Raw genomic sequence first — 25,124 nt, forward strand, 5'->3', positions numbered from 1 at the left:
ACATGGCCTGATATCTCCCATTTCTCACAGTAAGTCCAAGCTCACTTCTTGGCCTTTCGCTCGGCTCGCTTCGCGGCAATCTTGGCCTTCTTCTCGGCCTTCTTCGCCTCGTCGGCTGCCTTGCGCGCGGCCTCTCTCTCCTCTTTCTCCTTCTTCTCTTTCTCCTCAAGTGCAGCCATCGCGCGGTGCGACTCCTCTTCTGCCTCGCGGTCGATTTGGGCTGAACGGTCAATAATGTCTTGCACAGCAGCCGCGCGGCGCTCGCGGACGCCACGCATTCTCTCGGCCTGACGGCGCTCGTGTTCTGCGGCAACGCGCGGATCGCGAAGTCCATCGATCTGCATGGCTTCCAACTCGCCAAGGTAACCGCGCATACCGCCAATGTCGAACGAGTAGCCCTGTTCGCGGGCACGAGTGTTGGTTGCGTTGGGTCCACGAGTAGGTCTGGCTCTTGTGGCTCTTGCTCGCTCGGCGCGACGTTGTTCTTCCGCCGCATTCAAGGCATCGTCTCTTCCCTCTTGCAACGCGGCTTGGGTGGCGGCAGTGGCGGTGGGTCGAAGGGGCATATCCCGGCGGGCGGCAGCGAGGGTCTCGGAGCGTAGAAGGCGTTGTTGAGCCTGCGCGAGGGCAGCGCGACGGGCAACTGGATCCATGCCGTGAACAGCATCCAACTCGACCCCGATTGCATCGTAGAGTCTCTGCATGGCGCGAGAGGAAGCTGCGGTTTGAAGTGGTGGCGGACCTTGACGACGAGAAGCTGCACCTGGACGTGGAGTTTCTGGAAGACGAGAAGCTGCAGGTTGACGAGGCTGGGTTGGGAGACGAGAAGCTGCACCTGGATGCGGGACGTCTGGAAGATGAGGAACTGCAGTCTGACGTGCCTGGCCAGGAAGACGACTGGGACCGGCGACGGTGCGAGAAGTGGTGTGGGCACCAGCGCTGCTGTCGCCAACAAGAGTCATAGCGTCGCGAATTTCCTCATCGCTGATGTTGGAGCGACCGAGGAAAGCACCACGGGGAGGCGGAGCTTGACCGGCCATGATTGCGCGAGCAATGGAAGCAAAGTCAGCTTCGGTGGCATCGGGCGTAACAGCAGTGGCAGGGAGAGAGGCTTGAGCACCCATCATGGTTCGAGCGATCGCAGCAGGGTCATCAGGCCTAACACCAGAAGTGACAGCACCAGCGATATCGCGGACAGCTGCAGTGAAGGATTGAGGTCCAAAACCGGTGATCACAAATTCTTCGTTGTTGACTGGGTGGACTCTGTACTCTGTAGGAGCTGGAGCCACGGGAGGAGCAGTGCGACGCTGATATTCTTCAATGGTCTCGTTGCGACTGTGTTTTTGACTTTCCGGAAGAGGTGTCATGATACTCTCAGTGGCTTCTTCAGTCCCAGTGGCAGGCCCGGCGCCGGCAGCAGCAGTGCTAGTGAGAGCACCTGCAGCCGGGCGACGGCGACCATCGCGGCGTGGTCGACGAGGGGGAGTGGGCGTATCAGCTGGGTCGGCGAGAGAGGTCGCATCTGCAAGGTTTCGTGGCTCGGTGTTTCGCGCAGAGGCAGGACGAGCAGCACGAGGGCGGATTGGCGTGCCGAGATATTGGCTGAGACCAGGAGGTGGGCGGGCGCCGTACATTGACAGCGCTTGCGTTGCCATTTCCATGGCGACGAGAGGGTTATCGGGATCAAGACCAGAAGGAGCGGTGAGGGTAGGAGCAGGATTGGTGATGGCAGCTTCACGGCTGGCTGGCGCAGGCGTGGTGACGGCTGCTTCATTGCTGGCGGACGCGATTTGAGCAGAAACAGCTTCATTGCTGGCAGTTGCAGCGTCGGCAGGATCACTGCTGCTGGCCTCAACGGCAGTGTCACCTTCAGCGACTTCGGTGTTGTTCTTCTCGTTCTCCTTGGCCTTTGCGGCGGCTTTCTTGGCTGCGCGCTTGCGAGATTTCTTCTTCGATTTCTCGAGAGCGATCGCTTGCGGGTCGTAGATTTCTCCCATCTCACCGAACGTGAAGAAATTTGGTTCGTCTGCCATACTGCTGGCTCTGGCACGTTCGAAAAGATAAAGTGGGTTTATTTTTTGATTCAGGCGATGTCTGTTTCTGATGAAAGCGCGGATGGCGATGAGGCCCAGGTAGACAAAGGTTTGGACGCTGTCGTGGAGCGGATCTTCAGTGAAGTCTGGCTTGTCGGGAAGGCTTGGCAATTCTGCACGGGCACAGTTGAGGGCAAAGGTGCGGATTGATTCGAGCGCGCCGGCTTCAGTCGTTCCGGACAAGTACTGACGCCCCGTCTCTGGATTCTCAAGCAGTTTCAGGTTTTCAAGCCCCGGAGAGTTGCGGCAGGCCTCCGCAAGGACACCCAGGATGTCGACGTCCACTCGCCACGTCTTCTTGCCAGTCTCTGTGTCTTCGTCGAGAAAGGCAGCCTTGAACATCGCGACGAAGACGGGGTCGCCCGCTTCTTCGCTGTCGAAAATTCGCTTGCCTTCGTCAAAGGCCTAAAGGGGTGATGTGTGCGTCAGTTTCGACGCGGTCAAGACTTCTCAATGTTAAGTGGAAAGGAGAAGGACTCACAAACTCGTCGAGGATTGTCTGTGTTGCGCTTTCAATCGTCGCGCAATCAATACCCGGAACGGGAGAAGGGGGAGAAGGCGACCGGTCTGCTGGTGCAGCAGACGGACCTCCTGGTGGTAGTGGTGGTGACTCTGGATCTGACGACGACCCAGAGTCCATGCCGTAAGAAAACAGCGCATTATTTGCGCGCTGGACCTGCGCGGCCCGCGGGAACTTTGGTGCCTTCTTGTTCCGCCCCATTGCGGCTCAGGGCGCTGCGGTTTGCAGCGATGAGATGCGTGGGTTGGTGGTGGGCGATCTGCAGTGATGGTAAGAGTAGAGAAGACCGCGGCGACGAGGACCGTGAAAACAAAAGCCTTCTGTGCAGCGCTAGCGCACATTTTGCGCACTGCTTGGCGGACCGCAGCGACGTGCTCACCCATCTTCACCGACGGTGCGGTCGTAGAGGACGAGCACGTCGCTGTGGTGAGCTGATGAGGTGAAGTGAAGTAAAGCACATGTTAATATGGGGCGTTAGTAGATGTGCTTAGCGTGTCTTGGCAGGGGCAGCCTTGCTCTCAGCCTTGTCCATCTATGCATGTGGGTATGCATAATTATGCATGAGACACACCACGGTCATCATTCTTCCCAGCCAGTGATGCTGATGAAGCATACTGCGACTCAAAGCAGAGTGCTGTTGTCCATCCAGTAATGGTGATGAAGCACACCGCAACTTGAAATAATGTGCTTTTGTCCACCCTCAGACGACCTGTTCCCAGAGTCATCAGCCTGATGCTGCCGCGGGCATCTCGATACAGCATGAGCACTATGCTGAAGTGTTATTCGTTTTGTCCTCATTGATGATGGAGTATCCTTACCTCTTCACAGCACAAAGCCACCCATCGTCCCCAGCATACCCTCTCCACACACTTTCTGTCCTTTTTGTGTCCTTCACCCTGCCTGTTTTTGACTTCTGTAGTCGTTCGACTTGAGAATGCAAAGGGAAGGTGCCGCAAGGGCGGCGTACTGCATCAGTTACACCTGACATCAACCACGTCCCTCGTCCTTGCTCGACCACTTTGGATAGGGAAGCTGTCTCACGAATCGATCATATGCTGAAATGCAACTGTAGTCAATAGTCAGCGATAGCATTAATCATCAATACCGAAGACGGATACGTAGCATCAATCATTGACATCGTTAACTGGCGAAGCTGGTATCTCGGTAACTGGTCATTCAAAGGGCCACAAGTCCCTTCCATTCCTGCATGTTGTTGCGCCCCCGTCCAAAGATCGTATATACCCACCGTATCTATAAGTACGCCACAATCTCCAAAACAAACCCGCTCAATCATGTACTCCAGCTCAGCTACCCATATACATATGCTGCGATCCCTGTACTTGGTGGGGGTTTGCAAAGTCCATCCCAGTGCCGCTGACGTATCCGTCCGAAATATCTTCATCATAATACTCCCCGCCACTCGACCCATCAAAATTGGGCTGCCCCATACCGCCGACATCACTCAGATCACCCGGGTCATCCGCCACAGAGGAGATCTGACTCCAGTCGATATTCTGCAGCGCAGGGTATTGTTGCAGCAGAGCGGCGGGCAAGGCAAATCCACCGGTGCCGGTGCTGGGATCCATTCCAATCATCATAGGTTGCGGTATGGGTTGCAGGCCGCCCTGCTGAGCATATTGAGCGTGCTGGGCTTGTTGTTGTTCCATTCTAGCTCGGTTCTGGCGCTCTGCTTTTTCTTCCTCAAGTAGAGGCTTGATGCATATCCGGCCAGCTTCACTGCGGAAATGTCGACCTAGGGCATCTGCTCGCGCGAATCGTCTTCCGCAACCCCAGTGTTGACCTGGCGTGGAGTGAAGTTCACCTTTACAGACGAACTTCTTCTCGCCGCTATGCAAGCCCTCGTGCCGTTTGCGATCGTGCTGCCTTGCAAAAGCTTTGCCGCAAACGGTACAGACGAAAGGCCGCTCGTCAGTATGCGTCCGCAGATGCGAGCGTAGGTTATAGGCCCGCGTGAAACGCTTGGGGCATAGAGTGCATTGGAATGTTGCCGGGTGTTTTTGAACTCTCGTGCTCGTTCCGGACTGAGACGCATTGGGCCTGTTGGGATCCGCCAGATCGAGAATGTAATCCCTGTTCTGACCCATGGATGAGGTACTAGCTCGGCGGTTCTTATCGATGCGGCCTGACTGTACCCCGGGCCCCGGAGACGATTCTCGCGATATAGAACCGCCCCTTTCAGGAGTGCTAGAGCGTACAGATAGATTGTTGCGGGCTGCATTGGTCGCTGTAAGGCCAGGCGAACTCGATCTTGATAGTGGACGTGTGAATGTGACATCGGACTTGCTTCGGTTTCTACCTCCTATACGGACTGTCAACTCAATTTCAGTATGCATGACGAAGAAGTAACTCACTATTACTGGAAGGTGGACTCAAAGCACCCTCCATCGTATCTCCTTGTGGTCCGAAGCTTTGCTGCCTTGAAACAGGCGCAGGCTCGATGTTGATTGTCGGAGGCGCAAATTGATCGGCCTGGCCAATGTCTGAGACGATCGAGCTATTTCGCATGTGGTTACTTGGTACAACAGGGGCTTGGACTTGGAATTGTGGTGGTGACTGAGTTGAATACACATCCGGCACCGGAATGCCCATCGGTCGGCTCAGCAAGCCACTACCGTCCATCCCGGAACCGTTTTGGCTTCCTTCCATATGGGGCATGAGCCTGGGTGACCGGTAAGCCTGGTCACCCAGGTTGAAGGATTCTATGCCAAAGGTATTGCCGGAATCAGTTTGCGCGGGGAGATACGGGGAATGGCCGAGATCCACTCCTGCATTATGCAGTTCTGCGTGAGCAAGATAGGGGGAGTGCTGCGCTGATGAAACATCACTGTGTTCTGATGGCGCTCTCCGATGCTGGGTAAAGCTAAGACCAGAATAGGCGCTTGAAGGGTCAAGCGAAGCATTTCGTGAATGCTGCGGAGTATAGAACTGGCCATTGGTTGAAGCCGGTGAGCCAGGTTGAGAAGACTGCGTCTGGTTCTCAGGGGGCTGTAGCCCTGGAGATTGATGATCTTGGGGCGAAGATACCTTGCTCAACTCTGCCGGATTGACGTTGTTCTGGGGATGCATGTCAAAGACCTGGTTCATGGGGTAGTTCTGGTTGAAATCATTGTTCATGTTATCGCTCTGATATATGAAGCCGCCGTTGTTGTAGACCTGACCGAGATTTTGACCTCCGAATCGGTTGTCCGGGTAGATATTCTGGTGATATTGGCCGTTGTTATAGAAAGGGGTTTGGTTGGGGTCAGCCTGGAGTCCGCCCTGTTGTTGCGAGGCAAGAAAGGGGTTGTTGAAGATGTTTGCCGTGTTGAATTTGCCGTGTGTCAAGGCTTGCTGTATAGAAGGGTCGACTCCTGGCACTGTATTGGGGTAATGGTTTGGCGAAGGTTGAGGGCTTATGTGCTGCGCATTGCCTCTTGAAGGGGACCTTCCCCGGGTGTTATCCATCTCTTGGACTCAAGCTCCCGCAATGCTCCACTACCGGCCGTGTCAAGGATGCCGTTGGATGGACGTATTAGGAAGCGTTTGAAGGGGCCGATGATGACACTCCTTCCGGAGTTTTTGGTTGTCGGTAATGGCGCAAAGTCTTGATAGAAGTTCGAGTCGCACCAAAGGGGGTGGCAGAGAGGTGTACTTTGTGGATTAGACTGTGGCGCAGCAAGTTAGAGGGGACATTGTCTCTTAAGATAAGTGAGTGACCAGGCTAGCAACCTACTCAGCCAAGCAGTGAGGCTGTGGCCCAAGCGGAATGGGCTATAAAGTCGCCAGGGCGCCCAATGACAGTACCAGTATAGAGATGTAGGCTTTCAGACTGGTGCGACGCTATGCAGGGTGATGGGAAGGTCGGCGACGGGTTGTGATCGATCTGTGGTGTGAATGCGAGGTGAGTCGACATCCACGACCACTGGCTGGAGAAGGTCTGGACTGCGGGGATGAGGTCCGGTAAGATAAACCAACAGCGAGTGCGCAAGCCGGACAAGACTGGCAGGGAGAGAGGCCGAGATTGTGGAAGGCAAATCACCGAGTATATCCAACTTGCGACGGATATGAATTGAAAGCAGGTGGGTGTGGGAATGGGAAGGTGAAGGCGGGAGGGAGGAAGATGGAGATGTGAGCATGTCACGCCGAACGGGGTCCTGAACTTGCGGTTCCAGGGTGTCGGCGGCACGCTCGAGACCAGCCGGACTGATCGCTTCACCTCTGCCATGGACCTGAACGGTCGGCTTTTTCTCCGTGTCCTCTGATTGGCCTTCCTAGGTGCTGTTCACACACCAAAAGGCTACCAAAGGCCCCGAGAGGCATCACCTCCAGTTCTACAAGTTGTACACATCTGAACATCACTTGAATCTTGCTTTAGTCACGCACTTGCAAACAATACTAGAACTGCACTCAACACTAATCCTGGCCCGTCCCGAAAGGACATTGCCTTCCGACTCCAGCACCCCATCACAGGCGTCAGGTCTGCTTCTTCTCCAAGTGCCAACCTATCGCGACTAAATAGTCAGTCCTGACCGGGCGGTCCTTCTCAGTCAAGGGTATCGACACACATCCAGCCAAAGTATACAGTCCAGTACTATCCACGTTGATGGGATAGGACCTCATCAGGCACAGAGCCCCGGAGAGCCTCGCTGTGGTCACTACAATGTATGCTTAGCTCAGTTGTTCTGGAAGGCGAGGCCTGAATCACCCTGCATAACGGCTGCCTTCTGCGAGGCCTTACACGAGACCCACCCTTCCCAAAGGCCACAATCACCTGTCTGCCTTGCATAAATCGGCCCCTCCACCAAGATCTCCTGTCAGCATATCTATCTTGATGCCATGGTTCCTGATGATCATGACGTGGAGTTTCACGCAATCAACGTCGAGTCGAGGTACGGGTATGAAATCGACGCGTGGACAGGATTTGTTTGTGTGTTTGCATTACTGCTTCTTGCCTTGCATGATCACCCCCAGTTTTGCTGCCCCATTTCTATGTTACAAAGGACACCGTCATCTATGCTCGAGGACGAAAGCTCCACTCTTCGTTTTGTTCCTTCGGTCCCAGCTATGCTTCTCTTATAGAACTTCTTTTGCGAACTCCTCGTTGTGCCAGGGAGCGCCTTTGGATTTTGGTAGTTTGTGACGCCGTGAACGCCATGCTCCCCACTCGGAAAATGCTGCCATAAATAACACCCTGCTGAGCCTTGTACACATAGAAAACATAGGGAAACAAGGAAATATGCCGTGCGGGAAAGTATTCGTCATCCATCGTGAAAGGGATTTCGTGTCTTCGGCTGTCCTTCCTGCCGCGACTGAGTAATTGAGCGTTTCAGCCGAACCTAGGTCGTGGACAGGCAGACTGGATTTCTGCCAGAGAAGATGTCTGTGTGCATTCGCCAGCGGTGCAAAGTCCGTGATATGGTTATTTTCGGACGCGTTGCAGAGGTTCCGACACAGACGCGTGGCACGTATGCGTACCACGGGATGATAGCCTGGGACGGGAATTTCAACCTGCTCAATGGTGAGTAGACAGACGATATACCAGAGTAGAAACAGAACGTACCACAGCATAGCACCTTCATAATCTTTTGCATGAAACCTTGGTTCTGCTGTTCCTGTTGCGGGGCGGAACGTCCTTGGTTGCTCTGCAGAGCTCCAGTCGCTGGACTCGTTCTCGTTTGCTGGTTCACCAGATTGGCATTGCTGTTTTGGAATTGAGCTTGGGTGCTTGCTGGAGGAGTGTTCATGTCGAGTTGGCCCGCTAAGCCACTACCTCTCTTCGGGAGATTGCCCCCGGCGACGCCGCTTGTGCGATCTCGAGCGCTCTTCCCCATGGCTGCCACTCCGGGTTTTGCGGGTGAGCCTGGGGGCGGGGGCTGCGCTGCGTTTAAACGATCCGCCGATATTCCTGCTCGCTCCCGTGGAGTCCTAGTCCCGTCTACTCGGCCTTGCACGGCAGAGGCCCCATGCAGAGCGCGAGCAGATGCTTCAGCTGGGGGATTGGTGTTGTGGAGATGAAGTTGAGATGGATGTTGCTTGACAGCCTCCCAGCCGCGGCCGCCGTTCAGCTTCATCCAGTCATACTCGCCGTCCTCTACTTCGCCGGTGTTTTTCAGTGCCTGTGTGAACAAATCTCGCAGGAAATCGTAATCCGGAGTGTCTTCAAAACCAAGATTCCGAACGTAACTGAGATATTTGTTAAACTCCTCTGAGACCACGTTAGCACGACGACATCGTTGTTTGGCTGAATCGAATTTCGCATACCAGGGAAGCCTTCACACAGATCTTTAATGGCTGTTGTTTGCTTCTTCTCACCAATCTTTTCGTATTTCTGCTTATTGGTCGCGGCCTTGAGGCCCTGCCAAGGAAGGCCACCTCGTAGAAAGTACATGAAAACATGGCCTAGGGCCTCCAGATCGTCTCGTCGTGACTGTTCTCGTCCCAGATGTGTGTTGATACTCATATAACGGGCTGTACCAGATAACGATTTCCGTTCACGATAAGGAATGTGCTGCTTTGTCTTGGGATCACGATATTGTTTGGCCATGCCAAAATCCACTACGTGGATGACATTGGCAGCTTTCGTGTTGGGTCGGCCAATGAGGAAGTTGTCGGGCTTGATATCGCGATAGATCAGGTTTTTCTCGTGGATTGTCTGCACTCTGGACAGCTGTTGCACGGGTCAGCCAAGGCGGCGCGTGTATGGGAGAGAAAATACCATCTGTTTCGCAACCATCACCACTGTTTTGATTGAGAATCGTCTGTTGCAGTGATCGAAAAGGTCTTCCAGACTGGGACCAAGCAGATCAATCACCAAGATGTTGTGCAGACCTTCCTGTCCGAAGTAATAGACATTGGGAATGCCGGCTAACAATAGAGTCAGTAATTGCTTTGACGTATAGGTTGCGGTGCATGTAGCTTACGGCAACCGACCAAGATCTTGTATGTCCTGTACTCATCGCGCAGCTGAGGGGCATCGCTTTTTCTAGGTTCCTATTCACAATTTATAAGTTCCCCCACCCAGCCATCTATTTTACTTTATTAGACTCACGAATTTGATAGCGACCTGCTGGTTGTTGAGCAGATTGGTGCCTTCGAAAATAACGCCAAATGAACCCTCCCCTATCTTCTTGCCGACCCGATAGTGGACTCCGACAACATTGGACGATGAGGACGCCATGATCAAGTGTATGCAGTCCTGGCGTGCAGGCGGAAAGTAGGGACGTGTGACGAAGATTGTCAACTGCGCGGTGGTCGTGGAGAAGCAGGGCGTCTGAGGTTGGGTGCGAAGTGCGAATTCACACCTCCGCCACCGCCGTAACTGCGGAGGTCAGTGAATGTGCACAAAACGGAGACAAGATGTCGGATTGGCAAGTGCATACATTAACAAAGAGGCCGCGGAAAGATAGAGCACATGCGGTGTGATATTCTGGCGGTCAATGGGGATGGCACTGGCCGTGGGTGTTGTTTTGTCTCGAGGAGATTGAAGTTCAGCGGCCAGAGCGAGGGAGCTCCTGCCAAGGCTGAGCAATGGCTGTAGCCGCAGCCCTGCCACCCACTCGTCTGCTGCACTCCACTAAGAGGGTCTGTTAACACAGACACTCCAGTCCGTCCTTCTGTCAGAACGGAAGCAGGGTAGCAATTCTACGGGAAGAGGAGAACGAGGATGACAGGCACCAGGACTATCATGTTTTCTCGTCTGGCTCCGCACTCCTAAGGGATCGGGCACGAAGCTTGACTCGCATGCGGCTACGGCGGCGGTGAGGCTTCTTCAGGAAACATAGCGATGCCTGGAGGCTAGAACTCGCCGTTAACCGCCGCACCATCTCCCATATCGAACAAAGCAGCAGGCCTAGAATCTGGCTCGACGAATCGCTGTCATGCTCCGTTTCTCAATACTCCAATAGGCCAACCAGCCGTGGCAGGCATGCTTTACTACCTCGTAATTATTCTACATAGGTAGTATGAGCAGACGCCTGTCAACTCCAGCCAGGACCGTGAGCGATAATCTGCCCTGTTCTTGGCCTTTACCCAGTCCGCGCAGACCCCCGGGGCAGAGGTTAGAGACAGGATGATGCATCCCTTGCATAAGCCTTTCACAGTGGGCCTGATCACGACGAGGTCTCATGCTCCGATATCGTCTTGCTGGGCTTCCTTCTCTCGAGCTTCTCTCTTTGTTACGAGCCCTTGTACACATCTCAAAGCGGTTCAAATGAAGTCCTGCACTGGCTCTCTGAGACAAACATCAAGCTGTCGTCAGACCTCTTCTGTGGACGGGATCTCAAAGCTTTGCTGCAAGCACCTACACTAAAACGCCCCATGCATGCTGCGTGCCGATGCATGTCAAGTTCCAGTATCTGCTCGAGCTTCGAGGCTCCATAAACGCCCCACGCAGGCACAATGCACGCCACCCGCGTAGCTCTGCATTTGCCGCACACCGCAAATTCAACAAGCCATGCAACGTCCCGGTCTCTCTTCTTGTTCCTCTCCAACCTTGTATTATATACCAGTTATTAATGCCGAAGCCAGATAGTCGCATCGCCTCCCCAGCTATGCCTTGAAGGTTCTACCATGAAGTCTTTTCTCAGTGCAGCGGTTTGCCTGGATCAACCTTCCCCCGTAGGTTTTCCACCTCGTCCTCTTTTTTGCCCCTGACCACACTTCGGCCAACCCTACTTCCTCCCCGACAATGCCGTAGGAGAGCTGCCACCTCCCGTCGACTGACTACCATAGCGCATCACCTTTCTCAGTGGGGAAGGCGTTGCCGGCTGGAACGGAGAAGCTGGGACCGACGACGGCTGTAAATCGACATGCTCATCCTTTCTGAAAAGTCCTCCAAAGTGTACACTCCTGCTCTTCTTGACCACGTTTCCTGCAATATTAGTCATTTTTTGATTCGCGTCACGTTGGTGCAAAGGTCCGCCAGTGACCCTTGACTTGTTATCAGCTTTGGATCTCGAGAATAAACTGACACCACTCCTGCTTTTCTTCAACAAACCGGATTGTCCCTTGGCTGAATTACGGTTCTTGATGGGACTTCGGGTAGGTGTTGGGGCTGCAATCTGAGCTTTGCCGGTGTCAGAAAGTGCAATTCTTCCCGATCGAGGTGTATCACGAGCATACTGGCTGAGATCGCCGAGTGATGGCGAGTATATCGGAGCATCCTCAAGCGAGATAGAGTCGGAGTCAGTGTCCATCTCTGCTGCCGGAGTCGTTGCCTGCGGCCGGGAACCAGCTTGAGGAGTACTGCCGTCTGCCGGTATGGTCGGGACCGTCGGATTTGCAACGGCAAGCGGAACAACCATGGTACCCGGTGGATGCATTCTCAAAGGGTTGACACCTTCAGGTTCCCCGAATTCGGCTGCGGACGCTACATAGCCGATCTTCTCGTTCGAGAACACTATCGGAGACAAGACAGATCGGCCGGCAGCAAGTGCGTCACGCTTCGATCTGGCATCCGAGGTATTCGTAATCGATGGTACACCCCGCTGTGGTACTGGCGGGCGACGCCTTGCTTTGCTTCCCGGAGTCGAGAAGGCGGACACTTTTGCCCGAGACGACGCAGCTATCGGTTGGCTGATCGGCGGTGCAGGTTTCGATGGCGAGATGGGTGGGAAAAGTTGACCTGGCTTTTGCGGGCTACTGACAGCTTTGTCTCCCTTCTTTAGGTCGAAGAGAGACGACCTTGAGCGAAGGAAGGACATGTTTCGTGGAAGCGTGGAGTAGAAATCGAGTTTCTCTACCGCGCTAACGAACGATTTCGTAAGAGAGCCAAAAGGTGAATCGTTGTCGCTATGTTCGGCAGCCAAATCTGTCGTGGGGACGTCGATGATGTCGCCCAGCAGAGGGGGGTCCGGAACTCCTTTGGATTCTGCTATACTCTTGGTGGTGTTCAGGGACCTGCGTCGAATGTGGCCATTACTTGTAAGTCCTTTGATCTTCCCTTTGTAGAGATTTACCGTTTCCGCGCGACGACTCGGTGAACCTCGCATCAGTGCTGGTTGGTCGTTTACTCTCATCTGCACATCTGTTTTCTCCATCTGCTGCGGGTCTGGAGTTGCCGCCTGGGTACGTTGACGACCCGTCCGGACCTTGTTCCTGATGATGTTTCTAAGCCGCAAGATCCGTCCCCTTTTCGACGCAGTTCCATCACCACGCCGGTGGGCTCCATTCTCCCCGAGTGGCATGAGGGCAGAAGTCCCAGGCGGTGGACCTTGGGTTCCCTCTCCAGAGTTTTGACTATCTGTTGCGACCCAGCCCACCTGTGAGTTCCACGTGGACTGGGAGAAAGCGGCATCAGATATCTCTCCGCAATGGACCCCTTCGGCACGAGCCACGGAGACGTTGGTGGTACTGGTCAGTATAGGAACGGAGATGACACTGCGAGCAACTGTGGATGTACTGGCAGTCTTGGGAAGTTGAGTAGAAATGCTGCGGGGGTAAAGAATTGGTTCTACCGGGCGTGTGAAGGGCAGCCATGACTTGGGCCGCAGCCGATGCGCTCGTCGACGTATGCTGTTGAATCTCTGCGGTTCCTTAGGAGCCGTGGCTGTCTCCTGGATCTTCAGTCTTTCTAGTGAGTTGGTCTTAACAGGCTCTTCCCCGCCATTGTTGACGAAACTCGGTTCAGGTGTTGGAGGTGGCTGATTGTTCGGGTCACATCGATGCGAGAGACTAGACTCAGCGCCCGCCCGCAATTCGTCCTTGGACGGGATCCTCGAAGCTGAGCACTGGTTAGTCCTGGTAGGGTATGCTTTAGAGGTTTCCTCACCTTGTCGTGAGCCAGCACGACTAAAAGACCGTATTGTGTTCAAGGAGAAAATCGAAAAGGAACTCTTGCTCCTGGAGCGGTTATGGGTGTGCGACACCATGCTTGACAGGATATAGGCGTGTCATGAAAAGATCACGTCGATACTCGACATCTGACTGACATGGTCATGGTGGTTCTCCAGAAAAACAAACGAGAGACCGCGGGAAGGAGAAACGCAGGTAGCAGTGGCATGGTGAGAGAAGTATACAGGAGAGAGCAGTTACTCTTCTGTTGCAAATCGAGGGCAAGATGGTGGAAGGCGGCAGCGACCATGGTGAGCGACGTCCGTTGAAGTACGGCAGGCGCAGGCTGGCTGCGTCGATAGGAGCCATCCCAGCGAGACAATGAAATGGCGTGGACTTCAAGATCACAACGCCGCTGGGAAGCAGCAACTGATATCCGACATGCTTGATGCTTAAGTAGAAAACAGCGAGTGGAAAGTCGGGTCTTGTGTTTTTGCATTTGCTCCTCGATCAGAACCTGCAGGCCAGGCTCTTCACACTTGGACTACCACATATTCGTCAGATATGCTTCATCCCGCCCAGATCACGTTGCAAGCATAGTCAGTAATCTCCTATGCCTGGGGGCCGCGGTTATCAACCTAGCTACTGTGTAAAGCACGATGTCGTCGAGATAGCTGAGACCGGAGTGCACCGCCCCCTCCCCACTAACGGATGATGGTGATCATATACGAATCCGTCGGCAAACGAGAAAGTACCGTGGTCTAGTCCATACCGCGGCATTGGACGGCCAATTCGCGGCGTCAGCCCATTTGAAATGAATACGAAGTGTGGGTTCACCCAGCACGGTACGTGCTCCCTCTTGTTGTGCCGCCCCGCATAATCAAGCGTACTCGTGAATAATCACTGTAGGCCGGGCATCCCACTCCAAAACTCGGACAAGCTATATATCCGGTCGAGAGGGCTAGAATCCTAGTAATACCGAGGGACACAACGGCGTCAAAGATACCAGTGGTTTCCTCTGAAGATGCCCTACTCTCTCAAAGGCCGAAATGTGTTGGTGACTGGAGGGTCGAGGCAAGCATTGAGACTGAAACGCCTCAAGACATTGTTGACAGGTAGAGCAGGGGTTTAGGAGCGCTGCTATGCGAAAAGTTCGCCGCAGAAGGGTCCAACGTGGTTGTTAACTACGTGAGCAGCAAAGACAGGGCTGATCAAGTGGCCAACAAATGCAAAGAATTGGGAGCCAAGACTGCTGTCATACAAGCCGTGAGGATACGCCGCCCCTCCAAAGGAAAGTCTCTTGTCGTCTGATCGCGCTTCACAGGACATTGGTGTTGTCGAAGACACCATCCGTCTCGTGAAGGAAAGCGTTGAGCAACTAGGAGGCCTTGATATCATTATCAACAACGCAGGCTGGACCAGGTTTACCAACTTTGGAGATCTAAATGACATGAGTCATGACGAGTGGAACAAGGTACGGTTGGAAGCATCGAGAATGAGACTCCTTATTGACTCGGGAAGTGCTGGTCAACCAACGTCATGTCCCACCTGGTGCTGATGCAGCAAGCTGTTCCCATCTTCAACGCGAACCCTGATGGAGGAGCTTTCATCATCTCATCCTCGATTGCAGTAAGTGGACCGGATGCCGTCCAACCCAGGCATATTGACACGGTATAGGGGGTCAGCCAAGGTGGAAGTAGCATGGGCTACTCAGTCACCAAGGCAGCAGGACTGCATTTGATGAAATGCCTTGCCACTACGCAGGGTCCGAAGATCAGGGTCAATGCCGTACTTCCAGGTCTCCTTCTCACGGAGTGGGTAAGTGGCGAGAACAGGGGAGAGCTCAGAGAAGAGCATCATCGATATTGACCATATGACAGGGCTTAAAGTACAGTGAAGAGCGCATCAACACCATCAAGAACAATGCTGTTTTGAAACAAGAGGTCTGTATTCCCCCAGAAGAGGATGCATTCAACGGACTGACGTTCTAGACTCGACTGGATGACTGTGCCGATGCATACATCTCACTTGCGAAGAACACCTCAATGACAGGCCAGCAGATCATTGTCGGTAAGTCTCCGATTTTTTGTGATAATCAGTTTGGCGTTGGTCGTGCAACGAGGAATTAGTGCTGACGACTCCAGACTCTGGCATTGTCATTCGATAGACCCGGCTCTTCGATGGACCTACGGGGAAGTGGTAGACTCCGTAGGCGTTGGCTGTGCAGTGAGTGGGTGCGCGAAGCGGTACAGTGTGAAATGTCCGAAGGAGTCGGGTTGTGCGAAGAGTCTGGCGCGTGCAGCAGCTGCAGCACCGGGAGCCCTCGACATAGCAGCCACAGTGACCTCGGGAATCACAATCTGTCGACTTTCTCCATCGGGACCCTTCTTCGCGTTGACGATCAGAGGCTTGTGACTCTCACTGATGTTTTTCCGTGCGCAGACGATCGCGTATGGAACTGCTTCAGGAATCGATAGCGCTGCAGATTGGACTTCTTCAGGAATATCTCCTTCATCGAGAGTTCGCATGGCCGCGTCGAGGTTGATTCGACGCGTCTGGCCCGGCTCGGAACCAGAGCTAGCGAAGGCATGAAGGGGTCCACATGCTCGGTTGCGTCTGAGTATCTCTGTTCTTCTGAGTTGTGTGAAGTCGACAGCGCGGAACTCCATCTTGATCTTCGGAGCGTGAATCAAGTCCGCCTTTGAGATGTGTCGGTCAGGCTGAATGGGATTGTACGGTGGGATGTACAATTTGTTCTTAATTGCGTCGACCAACATTTCCGCGCCGATGCGAGCCAGGTAACCCTCAAGCTCTTTTGAGGTAATTGTATCTGGGTTGGGTATGCCTATTCCAGGCTGTGGGGTTTGATCCAAAACTAGCCCCTCGTCGAACCGTGAAGGGTGAAGCGTCTGCAACGATACGCCCGTCTTCCTCCGGCCAAGAAGAATAGACCACTCAATAGGTGCCGGACCGCGCAGGTCGGGGAGCATTGACGGGTGAACGTTGAGACCGCCATATTTGGCAGTGCCCAGAATTCGAGGCGGTATAAGAAGCCCAAATGAGACAGCAATGATCAGGTTGCATGGGTCCTTCCTGGTGTCGCCGAAAATGGGAGGCTGCCAGCCGGTAAATGTATCGATCTGGTGCACAGCCAGACCACGTTTCACTGCAACGTCCTTGATGGCTGGCGCTCGAATTTGCCTCCTTGATCGGCCAACCCTCTTGTCTGTTTTTGTTACGACATCGACTGAAAGGATACCGCTCCCAGGTGTCTTTGAGTAGTTGTGCAAGGCTTCTAAAGAGACTGTGCTGAAGGAGTCTGTGCCACAAAAAAGAATCCTTAGGGGGTCGTCGCTCAGAGGTTCCTGGCTATACCAACGGCGACCGGCAAGCCTGGACTTCAAGAAGAATTTGGAAGTGCGAGGCCATATCCGCGAGCAGGTCGCCGATGGTGAAAGGAGCCGCCTCATGCGTGCTGGGATAGAACACAGGTCAGATACGTGTCTACGCGGTGATTAGTATTCGAAACAAATGCAGTGGCATTGACGCGACGAGGCTGCAAATCGACCAATCATGAGCCAATCTTTGCAATGCCCCACGGCCCTAACAATTCCGACGACTATCGTCATGCCTCGGCCTGCCGGATTGATGGCGCTCCCGCTGTGAGTGATGCCTCGCAACTCAAAGTACGGTGGTACGAGGATCGATCTGAAGTTCTGCATATCGAGGTGACATTGTCGGGATCATTGGATTCAGCTGATCTCCCACAAAGGATCTCTCACGGACACTGTCACTCAAAACCCGGCCCTCAACCCTTGCGTTTCGCAACTCAGCCGAGACTTGCGCAAAGCCTTATTGAATTAGAGCCTTGTGCGATTCGCGGGCGCGCAGGTGAAAGACATGGCTGAACGGCTTGAGTCGAAGCAGTCCAGCACGGGCACCGAGTCGAAAGCTACTGCAGCGGAGTCGGCAGCACAGAACCCTCCCGGAGCAGCATTTGAGGACGACGACTCGGATCCTGATTTTGACGACCTCGACGGTAAGATTAGAGGCTCAAGCCAGCCACCCCGGCACAACAACAACCACATACTAATATAGATTTGCGATCCAGACGTCCTCGACCAGTTTTCCGAAGCTAGGGCCACACAACAACTACAGCAGAAGCAGCAACTACAGCAGAAATCCGAGCCTTCAGAACCCACGCCTTTCTCCTCCGGTCCAGGTAGACCCGCCTCCGAAGCAGCTCTCCCCCCCGACATTCCCTTGCCGTCCGGCCCACATGAAAATGAATCTGAAGACGCCTTCATGGCGCGGCTCACCGCCGAGATGTCCTCGGTGATGTCGAAGATGAGTCTCGATCCCGCCGCCAGCGCAGCCACACCAGAAGATATCGCCAAGATGGGCCGCGAATTGGAGGAATTCACGCAAAAGATGGAGGCAGAGGGCATCCAGCCAGAGGACCTGCTTAAAGCTATACTGGGCGAAGACGCCGGGTCCAAAGTGTCCAACCTAGCGCACGACGAACGCGACCGTCGTGAGAGTGAGAGCAAAGGCGACAGCAAACCAGCGGTGAAATCCAGAGCTTCCGAGTCCACAAGCCCCGAGTCATCACGACCCGCAAAGGACAGTGTTTCTCCCTCTTCCTCCAAGCCACTACCGAAACAACAACCCTCCACCTCGTTCGAAGACACCATCCGCCGCACCATGGCCCGCATGTCGGAATCCTCCGCCGCAGCCACCAGCGCCACCACGACCGCGACGCAACAGAAATCCGAGGAGGACCTCCTCGCGGATCTTCTCCGCTCCCTGGATTCCGAATCTGGGGATGCCTCCTCCGAAGGGGACCTCTCCAAGATGTTCCTTTCCATGATGGAACAGTTGACCAACAAGGAAATGTTGTACGACCCGATGAAGGAGCTAGCGCAGAAGTTTCCGGACTACCTGGAAGCCAACGACCCGAAGGCGTCGAAGAGCAGTAGTCGCAAGGCACCGAAACTGTCACCCGCCGACTTTGACAGGTTCACGCGCCAGCACCGGATCGTGCGCGATATTGTCGCCAAGTTCGAAGAGCCGGGTTACTCGGACGAGGACCCCAAGTGCAGGGAGTTCATCTGGGAGAAGATGCAGGAGATGCAGGCCGAGGGCGCCCCGCCCGAGGAACTGGTTGCGAATCCGTTTCCCGCCATGGGAGGAATGGGCGGTTTGCTTGGCGGTGGCGGCGCTGGTGCTGGCGGAGACGGGTCGGAGGAGGGTTGTCCTACGCAGTGAGGCGCGAGAGAGCGAGGGAGCTAAGCGGCGTTGTCGCCGTGGATGCGTGGATGAGTGCCAATGTCTCGATCATGTTGAACCCGGGAGTGGGGCATACATGCCATACAGTGACTCGGCATGTAAGCGACTTGCCACGCCCAAGTGATGGACATATCGAACGAGAGGTGTCCAAGATGGCGGACAAGGAGCATATGACGCGACGAACGGACGAGAAGCGTAAAAACACCTGGAAGACAGATGAGAAACGTATATCACGACGGACGGAACGAGATCGCAAGCCAAGTACAATACGAGATGGTATAATTTGACGATGGATCGTACTCCAAACCACACTGTCTCATTGCCTTCCCCTCCGGCAGTTGCAGTCAGTAGGCGGCACCGAACATTCATGAGCGCCGTTCAGAGATAGGCCCCTTTCATATCTTCAGACTTCTTCGCTTCTCCCACAATCGCGTAAGGAATCGTATTATCAATCAAACCAGAGCGGAGTACATTCGGCCGTCATGCATGTCCATGGCATGGTCGCGGTCGTGGTCCTGATCCTGATCCTGATCCTGATCCAATTCCTTGTTCTGCTCCCCATGCATCATTTCGCCGATCCGTCCATCAATCATGCCGATGTCTTGGTTGGCTGCTGCTTAGTGGCAGTGACATGAAAGAAGATATAATGTACATTATATCCACGTCGCCGGTCGAGTTGTCCCCTCCCTCTGTTGGCCTCTCCAAGCGGAATGGTTGAGGAGGGAGATAAAATCTATCGACCCTCTCCATGCCATCACGCACGTCGTCGCACCTGTTCTGCTGCTCAGTCATTTACTGGCTCAACCCGACCGTCCTCAGTTTGGCTCCCGCATCGCTCTCCCCGCTACACCGAAGATGAATAAAAGCCACATTCCATGCGGATCCGTTCATCGCAACACACCGTATCTGCACCGAACCCGTTCCGGGAGACGAAGGAGGACACCAGATCCGAGTACATGGCAAGATGGTGGACATGCGACCTAACTTGGAGACCCTACGCCGAGCGAGTAGATGAAGCTGAGCTGGCTTAAACGAGCCGAATCAAGCTTCGATTTTAACAAGGGCGCGCTGGGGTGGCGTGTTCTCGGGTCCTGGAACCACTGAGATTGAGCGGCCGGCTGACTGCTTGCTTGGCTGCATGCCTGGTTGGGTGGAGTGGAACCAGGCGAGGACCTGATTGAGAGGCAGGGGGGTGGTCAGATCCCTGAGTGGGTCGTGCATCGGAGATGAGCTGAGCTGAGCACTGCTGAGCTGATCTGCTATGCATGCAGCGAGGCACTGCGCGGTACAGTGTACTCCCTGTCCATTGTGCTGCCGAGGATCAATACATAGTTATGCTCCGGGGCCATCACCACGAGTGTGCTCTTTCGACGATTTCCTTTCTGTGGAGGACGATGCGAGTCCTCGACAATATGCAATAGATCAAGCCATTCCGAAGACCAGATCGTGGGCACCGCTGCTGACGGCATTGGGGTCAAACAAGTCCCATCCCGCGACGAAGCCGTCGGCACTGGCGCTCCTTGTATCACTGACGCTGAATTCCTCCCAGTTCAAGGTCCCGACATCAAACGTGGGAAGACCATCTCCTTCATAGCCGGAGCGACTGCCGAAGCGCAGTTTGTCGAGTTGCGCAGGGCCGGGGTACAGCATGCGCGTGAGTTCGGCGTCTTGGGCCGGACCGAACGACGAAAGAGACGGAGGTCGGTTCGAGAAGACGGATTCGAGAAGTGGGCCGAGGAGCCGCTCGTACACACCTGCGTAGTTCGAGACTTCGTTCCAGCCCTGTGCGGCCAGGGCCAGAAAATTCGCCGTGAAGACCTTGGTCATTTCGAAGATCTGCTGTGCGTTGAACCTGGCCGAGATGGTGTCGAAGCCGTGTCTCAGACAGAACAAGACAACCATACTATTCTCTAGCACGTGATGCGCGATCAACCAACTCCGTCGGTAAAAGCCCGTGAGGATGTGATCGCGAAGGGACTTGGCACTCGAGCAGGCCGCTTCAAACGCGACCATGAGGCTCCTGGGTCCCGGGAGCGGCACTCTGGGACTCGGCCGGTGCAGGTTCGTCAGTCCATGGGCGAGCGTAAATTCGGTGAGCTCGTGCCCGTCATTGTAGTCCTCGTACCACGCCTGCAGGCGGCGTTCCATGCTGACGAGCCAATCCTCCCAGCTTTGCCCGTGTTCCAGCGGTTTGCCTTGAAAGTGCACCTCCGTCATGGCGGACTGGAGCCGACGGAAGTGGATCCAGCGGAGATTGTGTGTCTTTGTCTCTGCGCCTGTAGCGTCGATGCCGTTGGGGTGGATGTGCCGATCGTCCAGGACGGAGGGGAAGTGCGCGTCGATGCTCTGATCGGGGATGGAAAGCGGGCGTTGCAAAGCCGAGCAGATGGCACGGTCGAAATTGTATGCACACCAGAAGAGGCGGCGACGGAGGTCCAGGGTCAACTGGTCGAATTGTAGTGCCTCTGGGGGTTCGCGGTGCAGACCGAGTTCGAGGCACGCGCGCATCGCCGCACCAGTCAACATCCACACGTTGGCGAGGCGAGGATTGATCGATGCGTACTGTAGGACCATGAGCGTGACTTGTATGCCTGCTAGATCGGAGGGGATTTTGGCCTTGTCGGACAGGTGCTGGATGCCTTCTTCGAAGAGCGAGCCGGAAAAGACCATGTGCTTGGCTTCGTGGCCCGTCCGGGCGCTGCCCAATGTGGCGGAGATGGAGAGCATGAGGTATATGATGAGGAAATCGAACGAGGGGGCCACAGAGCGGTGCTTTTCTGGCAGTTCCTGTAGAGTCTTGATGACTTTTTCAAGTTGTTGCCAGAGGGAAGGGGCATGGAGAACTGGATAGATGGGGTACACTCGCGTCATGTACTTCTTGATTAGACTTCGCAGAATCGGTGTCGGGATAGATTTGAGCATGGTACAGCTGACCTCGTGGTTGGCGCGCGAGATGGATTTCCGGCGTGCTTCTCTGGGTGACCCGGATGCGATGGCCGTGGACGGTGTCAGGCTCATTCGGACCCTGGAGATGAGGTCGGTGATTCCTGGGCCCGTCGGCAGGATGGCAAATATCATGGCCTGTAGTTCGCCGCAGGTCATGACCTCGTCGCGGATGGTGTCTCGCGGGGCGGTTGAGGGTGCGAGGTTGTCGGTGTTGAGGCTCAGCTTAGGAGGAGTGTTCGGCTTGGTGGCAGGCAGCTCCATGATTGGTAAAGCTGAATCATCGATGGGCACACCGTCGTTCGTCGGCATGCCGGCGAGAATGTCCGAGGCGTTGAGCTCTGCCAGATGGCCATTGCGCGCGAGTTCTCCTTCCACTTTGGCGATTTCGGCCTCGAGATGCTGGACGATGCTCCGCGGGATATTGGGATCCTGGTCCTTCGAGCTGAAGCCCGTGCATTCCGACTTTGCGGCGATGCATTGGCCGCAGGGGATTGCCCGGTCGCACTTGATTTTGCGTCTGCGGCAGCGGGCACAGGATAGTACGGAACGGCGACACTCGCTCATGGTGGTGTTGATCAGCCGTTCATCGCAAACGTCAATGTTCGACGGTGCTCAGTGTCGGTCTCGATCTCCCGGGTCTGACACTTAAGCAGAGGATAAGATGCAACGGCAATCAGCAGCCGACGGCTCAGGTTGTATGGCGTGCTTCCGGCTGCCAGAATAAGAAAGAGAGATGAGACGGCCGGTATCGACGTGCTGGATCGTGTTGGAGCAATTCGCCTTCCCTTATCGCGCAACCCCGCCACCTGCGCGCCTATCGAAAGAAAGACAGAAGGGCGCGGGCGGCAGTGCGGGCGCCTCTCCTCTTCCTTCCTCCTCGCCGCCCTCGGCTAATCATTTGCATCTGCATTCTCCCTCTCGAAACCACAATATTGCTGTGAGTGAAGCTGGAGACAGGTCTGGCACTTGATATCCTCGACTTCCAAGCTTTCGCGGCAAGGCTGCGTCACGGAAGCGCACATGTCCTTGTTCATACACGCCTTGGATACCTAGCTACCCCGTAAAACGGACTTGGTCGGTCGGAACTGACACAACATGGACTTCGACAACACGACCATCTCCGAAGCAGATCTGACACGCCTCCTGCCCACCTGTCAAAGATGCCGCCGCCTGAGGAGGAAGTGTGACACGAACCTGCCTGCCTGTCGCCTGTGCCTCAAGGGCAAGGCCGAATGTACCTTTTTCGACCATGCCTTGCAACAGACCCTACCGCGAAGGTGAGTAGGTTGCACTGTCTCGCGGCGCCTGGACTGACTGGGAGAAGCTATGTGCATTCGCTATTGACGCGTCTCAGCCGGTTACGAGCTGTCCAAGCCTCGGTGAACGGGGAGGTTGTGCCATTGACTCCCTTCCAGCCGCCGCATCATGAAAGAAATGCTTCGCTCACATCCACCAACCTCGACCCTCCGACCAACGACTGGGGCACATACACAAGCGACCTATCTTTTGACAAGCACTTCATCATCGAACATGCAAATCCGACGTGCTGGCAGTTTCTCGGCAGCAGCTCCCCATATGCTTTGGTGGTCGAGGTCCTCGTGCACGCCCAGGCGAAGCTAGGCCCCATGGTCCATCATCCAGACTATGCCGGTCCCGAATTCTGGCTCAACGCTCAGAGCACCGAGGTCGCCGAGCCTCTGCAGCCGCGAGCTACCCCATCTCGAACCGAGATCCAGATGCTCATCGGTCTGTACATGTCCACCACGAACATCATGATGAACTTTTTCGACCCGGAAGATATGACCTACGAGATCGACACGTATCTCCGCCATCATGGCTCGAATGTCAAATACCTCGCCGGAAAAGAGGCACACCAATTCTTCCGGGTTGCCATGATCTGTGCCATCGCTTCGGCGAACAAGGCAAGGCATCATTCTGTCTACGATACCGAGTCTATGGCCTATTATGCCGAGGGGCTGCAATGCGTAGAGGAGGTCACATCCGATGTGTCTTGTGATGCCCTGCAGGCACTGCTGCTATTGATCCTCTTCACACTCTTCCAACCCCGAAAAGGCGATCTCTGGAAACTGTTGGATTTTGCCTGTCGACTGAGCGTGGAGCTCAACTATCACACCGAACCCAACGATGAGTACGAAGACGAGAAGAGTCGAAAGAGACGCCGCGGCATTTTCTGGGGCCTGTACTGCATCGAGCGAACCATGGGTCAACACCTTGGTCGACCCTCGGACCTGACCGAAGAGATCATCACTGCAGAATATCCTGCCGCAATCAACGAGGCTACCATGGCAGATCCAGAGAAAATCCAGAGTATCCTCACATCCCACTATTACAGACTGACATATCTCCGCTCGGAAATCTTCCGAGAACTATATCTGCCGGCGCTGGCCCCCAGTCTACCTCGGATGTGGTATGAGCACAGTGTTGAGTCAATGTTGGCGTGGCGACGAGAACTCCACTTCATTGAGAGCAACGTGGGCATGGGCAGCATGACATGCGACATGGGATTCGACACGTCAATCTGCTTCCTATTCCAGCCTCTGTTGTTGCGAGCATTGGCGGCCACCAAGGAACCCATGCTTGGCCCGGAAATCACCGAAGTCATCCCTCGAGAAAGCTATCATTCAGCTGTCAAAGTGGTCGACTTCTACAACAAAATCTTCCGCGGCGCCGAGGGAACTGCTTGGGGCATGTATCCGATCACCATAGTCTCCGCGCACTACATTCATCAAGCCACTATCACCATTATGGCGCATTGCTTGTTGGCGATTGACGGGCGTCTGCCCGTGGTGAGCTTCTCCCGCGAGCTCAGTGGTGAGGCGGAAGGACCGGTAGACTTCCACGGAATCCATGAGATCTCGGGCACATGCTTGATTTTGCTGAATACACTGTCCAAAAAGTGGGCAGGCATGGTTGGTATTCTCGACATCTACAAAAGCCTGCAGGCCAAGGTCTTGCCCATCATGATGCGGAGCGGGCTCGGCTGAGCTCAGAATCCGAGGGGGTGTGCGCCTCTATCAATGTTGGAAATTTCGAGACCCCCAGTCTGTGCTGTAGGCCAGTGATCCCTGATCACGATGCCTTGCACAAATGAATAAGACGACAAAGCGCAATGCAAGTGGAAAAGACTTGGTGGAAAGTTGTGTTGTGGGTTGAGCCCATGTCCACAGGGACGAAACTGTGTCAAGCTCACAACGCGCGAGAGACAAGTTCTCACAAGCCTGCACCATCAGTCAGACATGGCCCATGACGGTCTGCTACAAAATCACACAACTGCGAGAGCTCACTTGAGTCGCTCAGGCCATGTTTTCGGTTGTTGTTTGCCTTTTGGAACAGGTTGTGGAAAGGAGACCCTCAAACAAAGAGCATTCACCCCATCAGTGGGACAAACAGGAACAGAAATCCCACAACCATTGTCAACATCAGCGGCGCCAGGCCCACGAGATGTATGCGACCAAACAACGTGTCTTTGCTGAGAGGCAAACAGT

General features: G+C 54.7%; 9 protein-coding genes across 9 annotated transcripts; 3 read left to right on the forward strand and 6 right to left on the reverse strand.

Annotated features, from left to right (window-relative positions):
* Positions 1 to 41: 41 nt before the first annotated feature.
* Positions 42 to 2,814, reverse strand: A1O7_06546 (uncharacterized protein; the record flags this gene model as incomplete). The annotated part of the gene is made up of 2 exons (XM_007760548.1): positions 42 to 2,498; positions 2,575 to 2,814. The coding sequence occupies 2 exons, from the start codon at positions 2,812 to 2,814 to the stop codon at positions 42 to 44; spliced, it is 2,697 nt and encodes an 898-aa protein (XP_007758738.1).
* A 1,103-nt stretch (positions 2,815 to 3,917) lies between these two features.
* On the reverse strand, positions 3,918 to 6,078 carry A1O7_06547 (uncharacterized protein; the record flags this gene model as incomplete). Its single annotated transcript, XM_007760549.1, has 2 exons — positions 3,918 to 4,933; positions 4,986 to 6,078. 2 exons carry the CDS (start codon positions 6,076 to 6,078, stop codon positions 3,918 to 3,920), a joined length of 2,109 nt encoding a protein of 702 aa, XP_007758739.1.
* Positions 6,079 to 7,949: 1,871 nt separating this feature from the next.
* A1O7_06548 (CK1/CK1/CK1-G protein kinase) lies at positions 7,950 to 9,790 on the reverse strand (the record flags this gene model as incomplete). Its single annotated transcript, XM_007760550.1, has 5 exons — positions 7,950 to 8,818; positions 8,875 to 9,280; positions 9,329 to 9,477; positions 9,534 to 9,603; positions 9,662 to 9,790. The coding sequence occupies 5 exons, from the start codon at positions 9,788 to 9,790 to the stop codon at positions 7,950 to 7,952; spliced, it is 1,623 nt and encodes a 540-aa protein (XP_007758740.1).
* Positions 9,791 to 11,282: 1,492 nt separating this feature from the next.
* A1O7_06549 (uncharacterized protein) lies at positions 11,283 to 12,797 on the reverse strand (the record flags this gene model as incomplete). Its single annotated transcript, XM_007760551.1, has 1 exon — positions 11,283 to 12,797. The coding sequence occupies one exon, from the start codon at positions 12,795 to 12,797 to the stop codon at positions 11,283 to 11,285; it is 1,515 nt and encodes a 504-aa protein (XP_007758741.1).
* A 1,610-nt stretch (positions 12,798 to 14,407) lies between these two features.
* A1O7_06550 (alcohol dehydrogenase) lies at positions 14,408 to 15,374 on the forward strand (the record flags this gene model as incomplete). Its single annotated transcript, XM_007760552.1, has 6 exons — positions 14,408 to 14,451; positions 14,505 to 14,649; positions 14,708 to 14,857; positions 14,905 to 15,012; positions 15,061 to 15,201; positions 15,264 to 15,374. 6 exons carry the CDS (start codon positions 14,408 to 14,410, stop codon positions 15,372 to 15,374), a joined length of 699 nt encoding a protein of 232 aa, XP_007758742.1.
* A 195-nt stretch (positions 15,375 to 15,569) lies between these two features.
* A1O7_06551 (uncharacterized protein) lies at positions 15,570 to 16,853 on the reverse strand (the record flags this gene model as incomplete). The annotated part of the gene is made up of 1 exon (XM_007760553.1): positions 15,570 to 16,853. One exon carries the CDS (start codon positions 16,851 to 16,853, stop codon positions 15,570 to 15,572), a length of 1,284 nt encoding a protein of 427 aa, XP_007758743.1.
* A 430-nt stretch (positions 16,854 to 17,283) lies between these two features.
* Positions 17,284 to 18,651, forward strand: A1O7_06552 (uncharacterized protein; the record flags this gene model as incomplete). The annotated part of the gene is made up of 2 exons (XM_007760554.1): positions 17,284 to 17,422; positions 17,495 to 18,651. 2 exons carry the CDS (start codon positions 17,284 to 17,286, stop codon positions 18,649 to 18,651), a joined length of 1,296 nt encoding a protein of 431 aa, XP_007758744.1.
* A 1,443-nt stretch (positions 18,652 to 20,094) lies between these two features.
* A1O7_06553 (uncharacterized protein) lies at positions 20,095 to 22,182 on the reverse strand (the record flags this gene model as incomplete). The annotated part of the gene is made up of 1 exon (XM_007760555.1): positions 20,095 to 22,182. One exon carries the CDS (start codon positions 22,180 to 22,182, stop codon positions 20,095 to 20,097), a length of 2,088 nt encoding a protein of 695 aa, XP_007758745.1.
* Positions 22,183 to 22,713: 531 nt separating this feature from the next.
* On the forward strand, positions 22,714 to 24,623 carry A1O7_06554 (uncharacterized protein; the record flags this gene model as incomplete). The annotated part of the gene is made up of 2 exons (XM_007760556.1): positions 22,714 to 22,895; positions 22,943 to 24,623. 2 exons carry the CDS (start codon positions 22,714 to 22,716, stop codon positions 24,621 to 24,623), a joined length of 1,863 nt encoding a protein of 620 aa, XP_007758746.1.
* Positions 24,624 to 25,124: the final 501 nt, after the last annotated feature.

Source organism: Cladophialophora yegresii (assembly GCF_000585515.1).
Source record: "Cladophialophora yegresii CBS 114405 chromosome Unknown aczIN-supercont1.4, whole genome shotgun sequence".
NCBI lineage: Eukaryota > Fungi > Ascomycota > Eurotiomycetes > Chaetothyriales > Herpotrichiellaceae > Cladophialophora > Cladophialophora yegresii.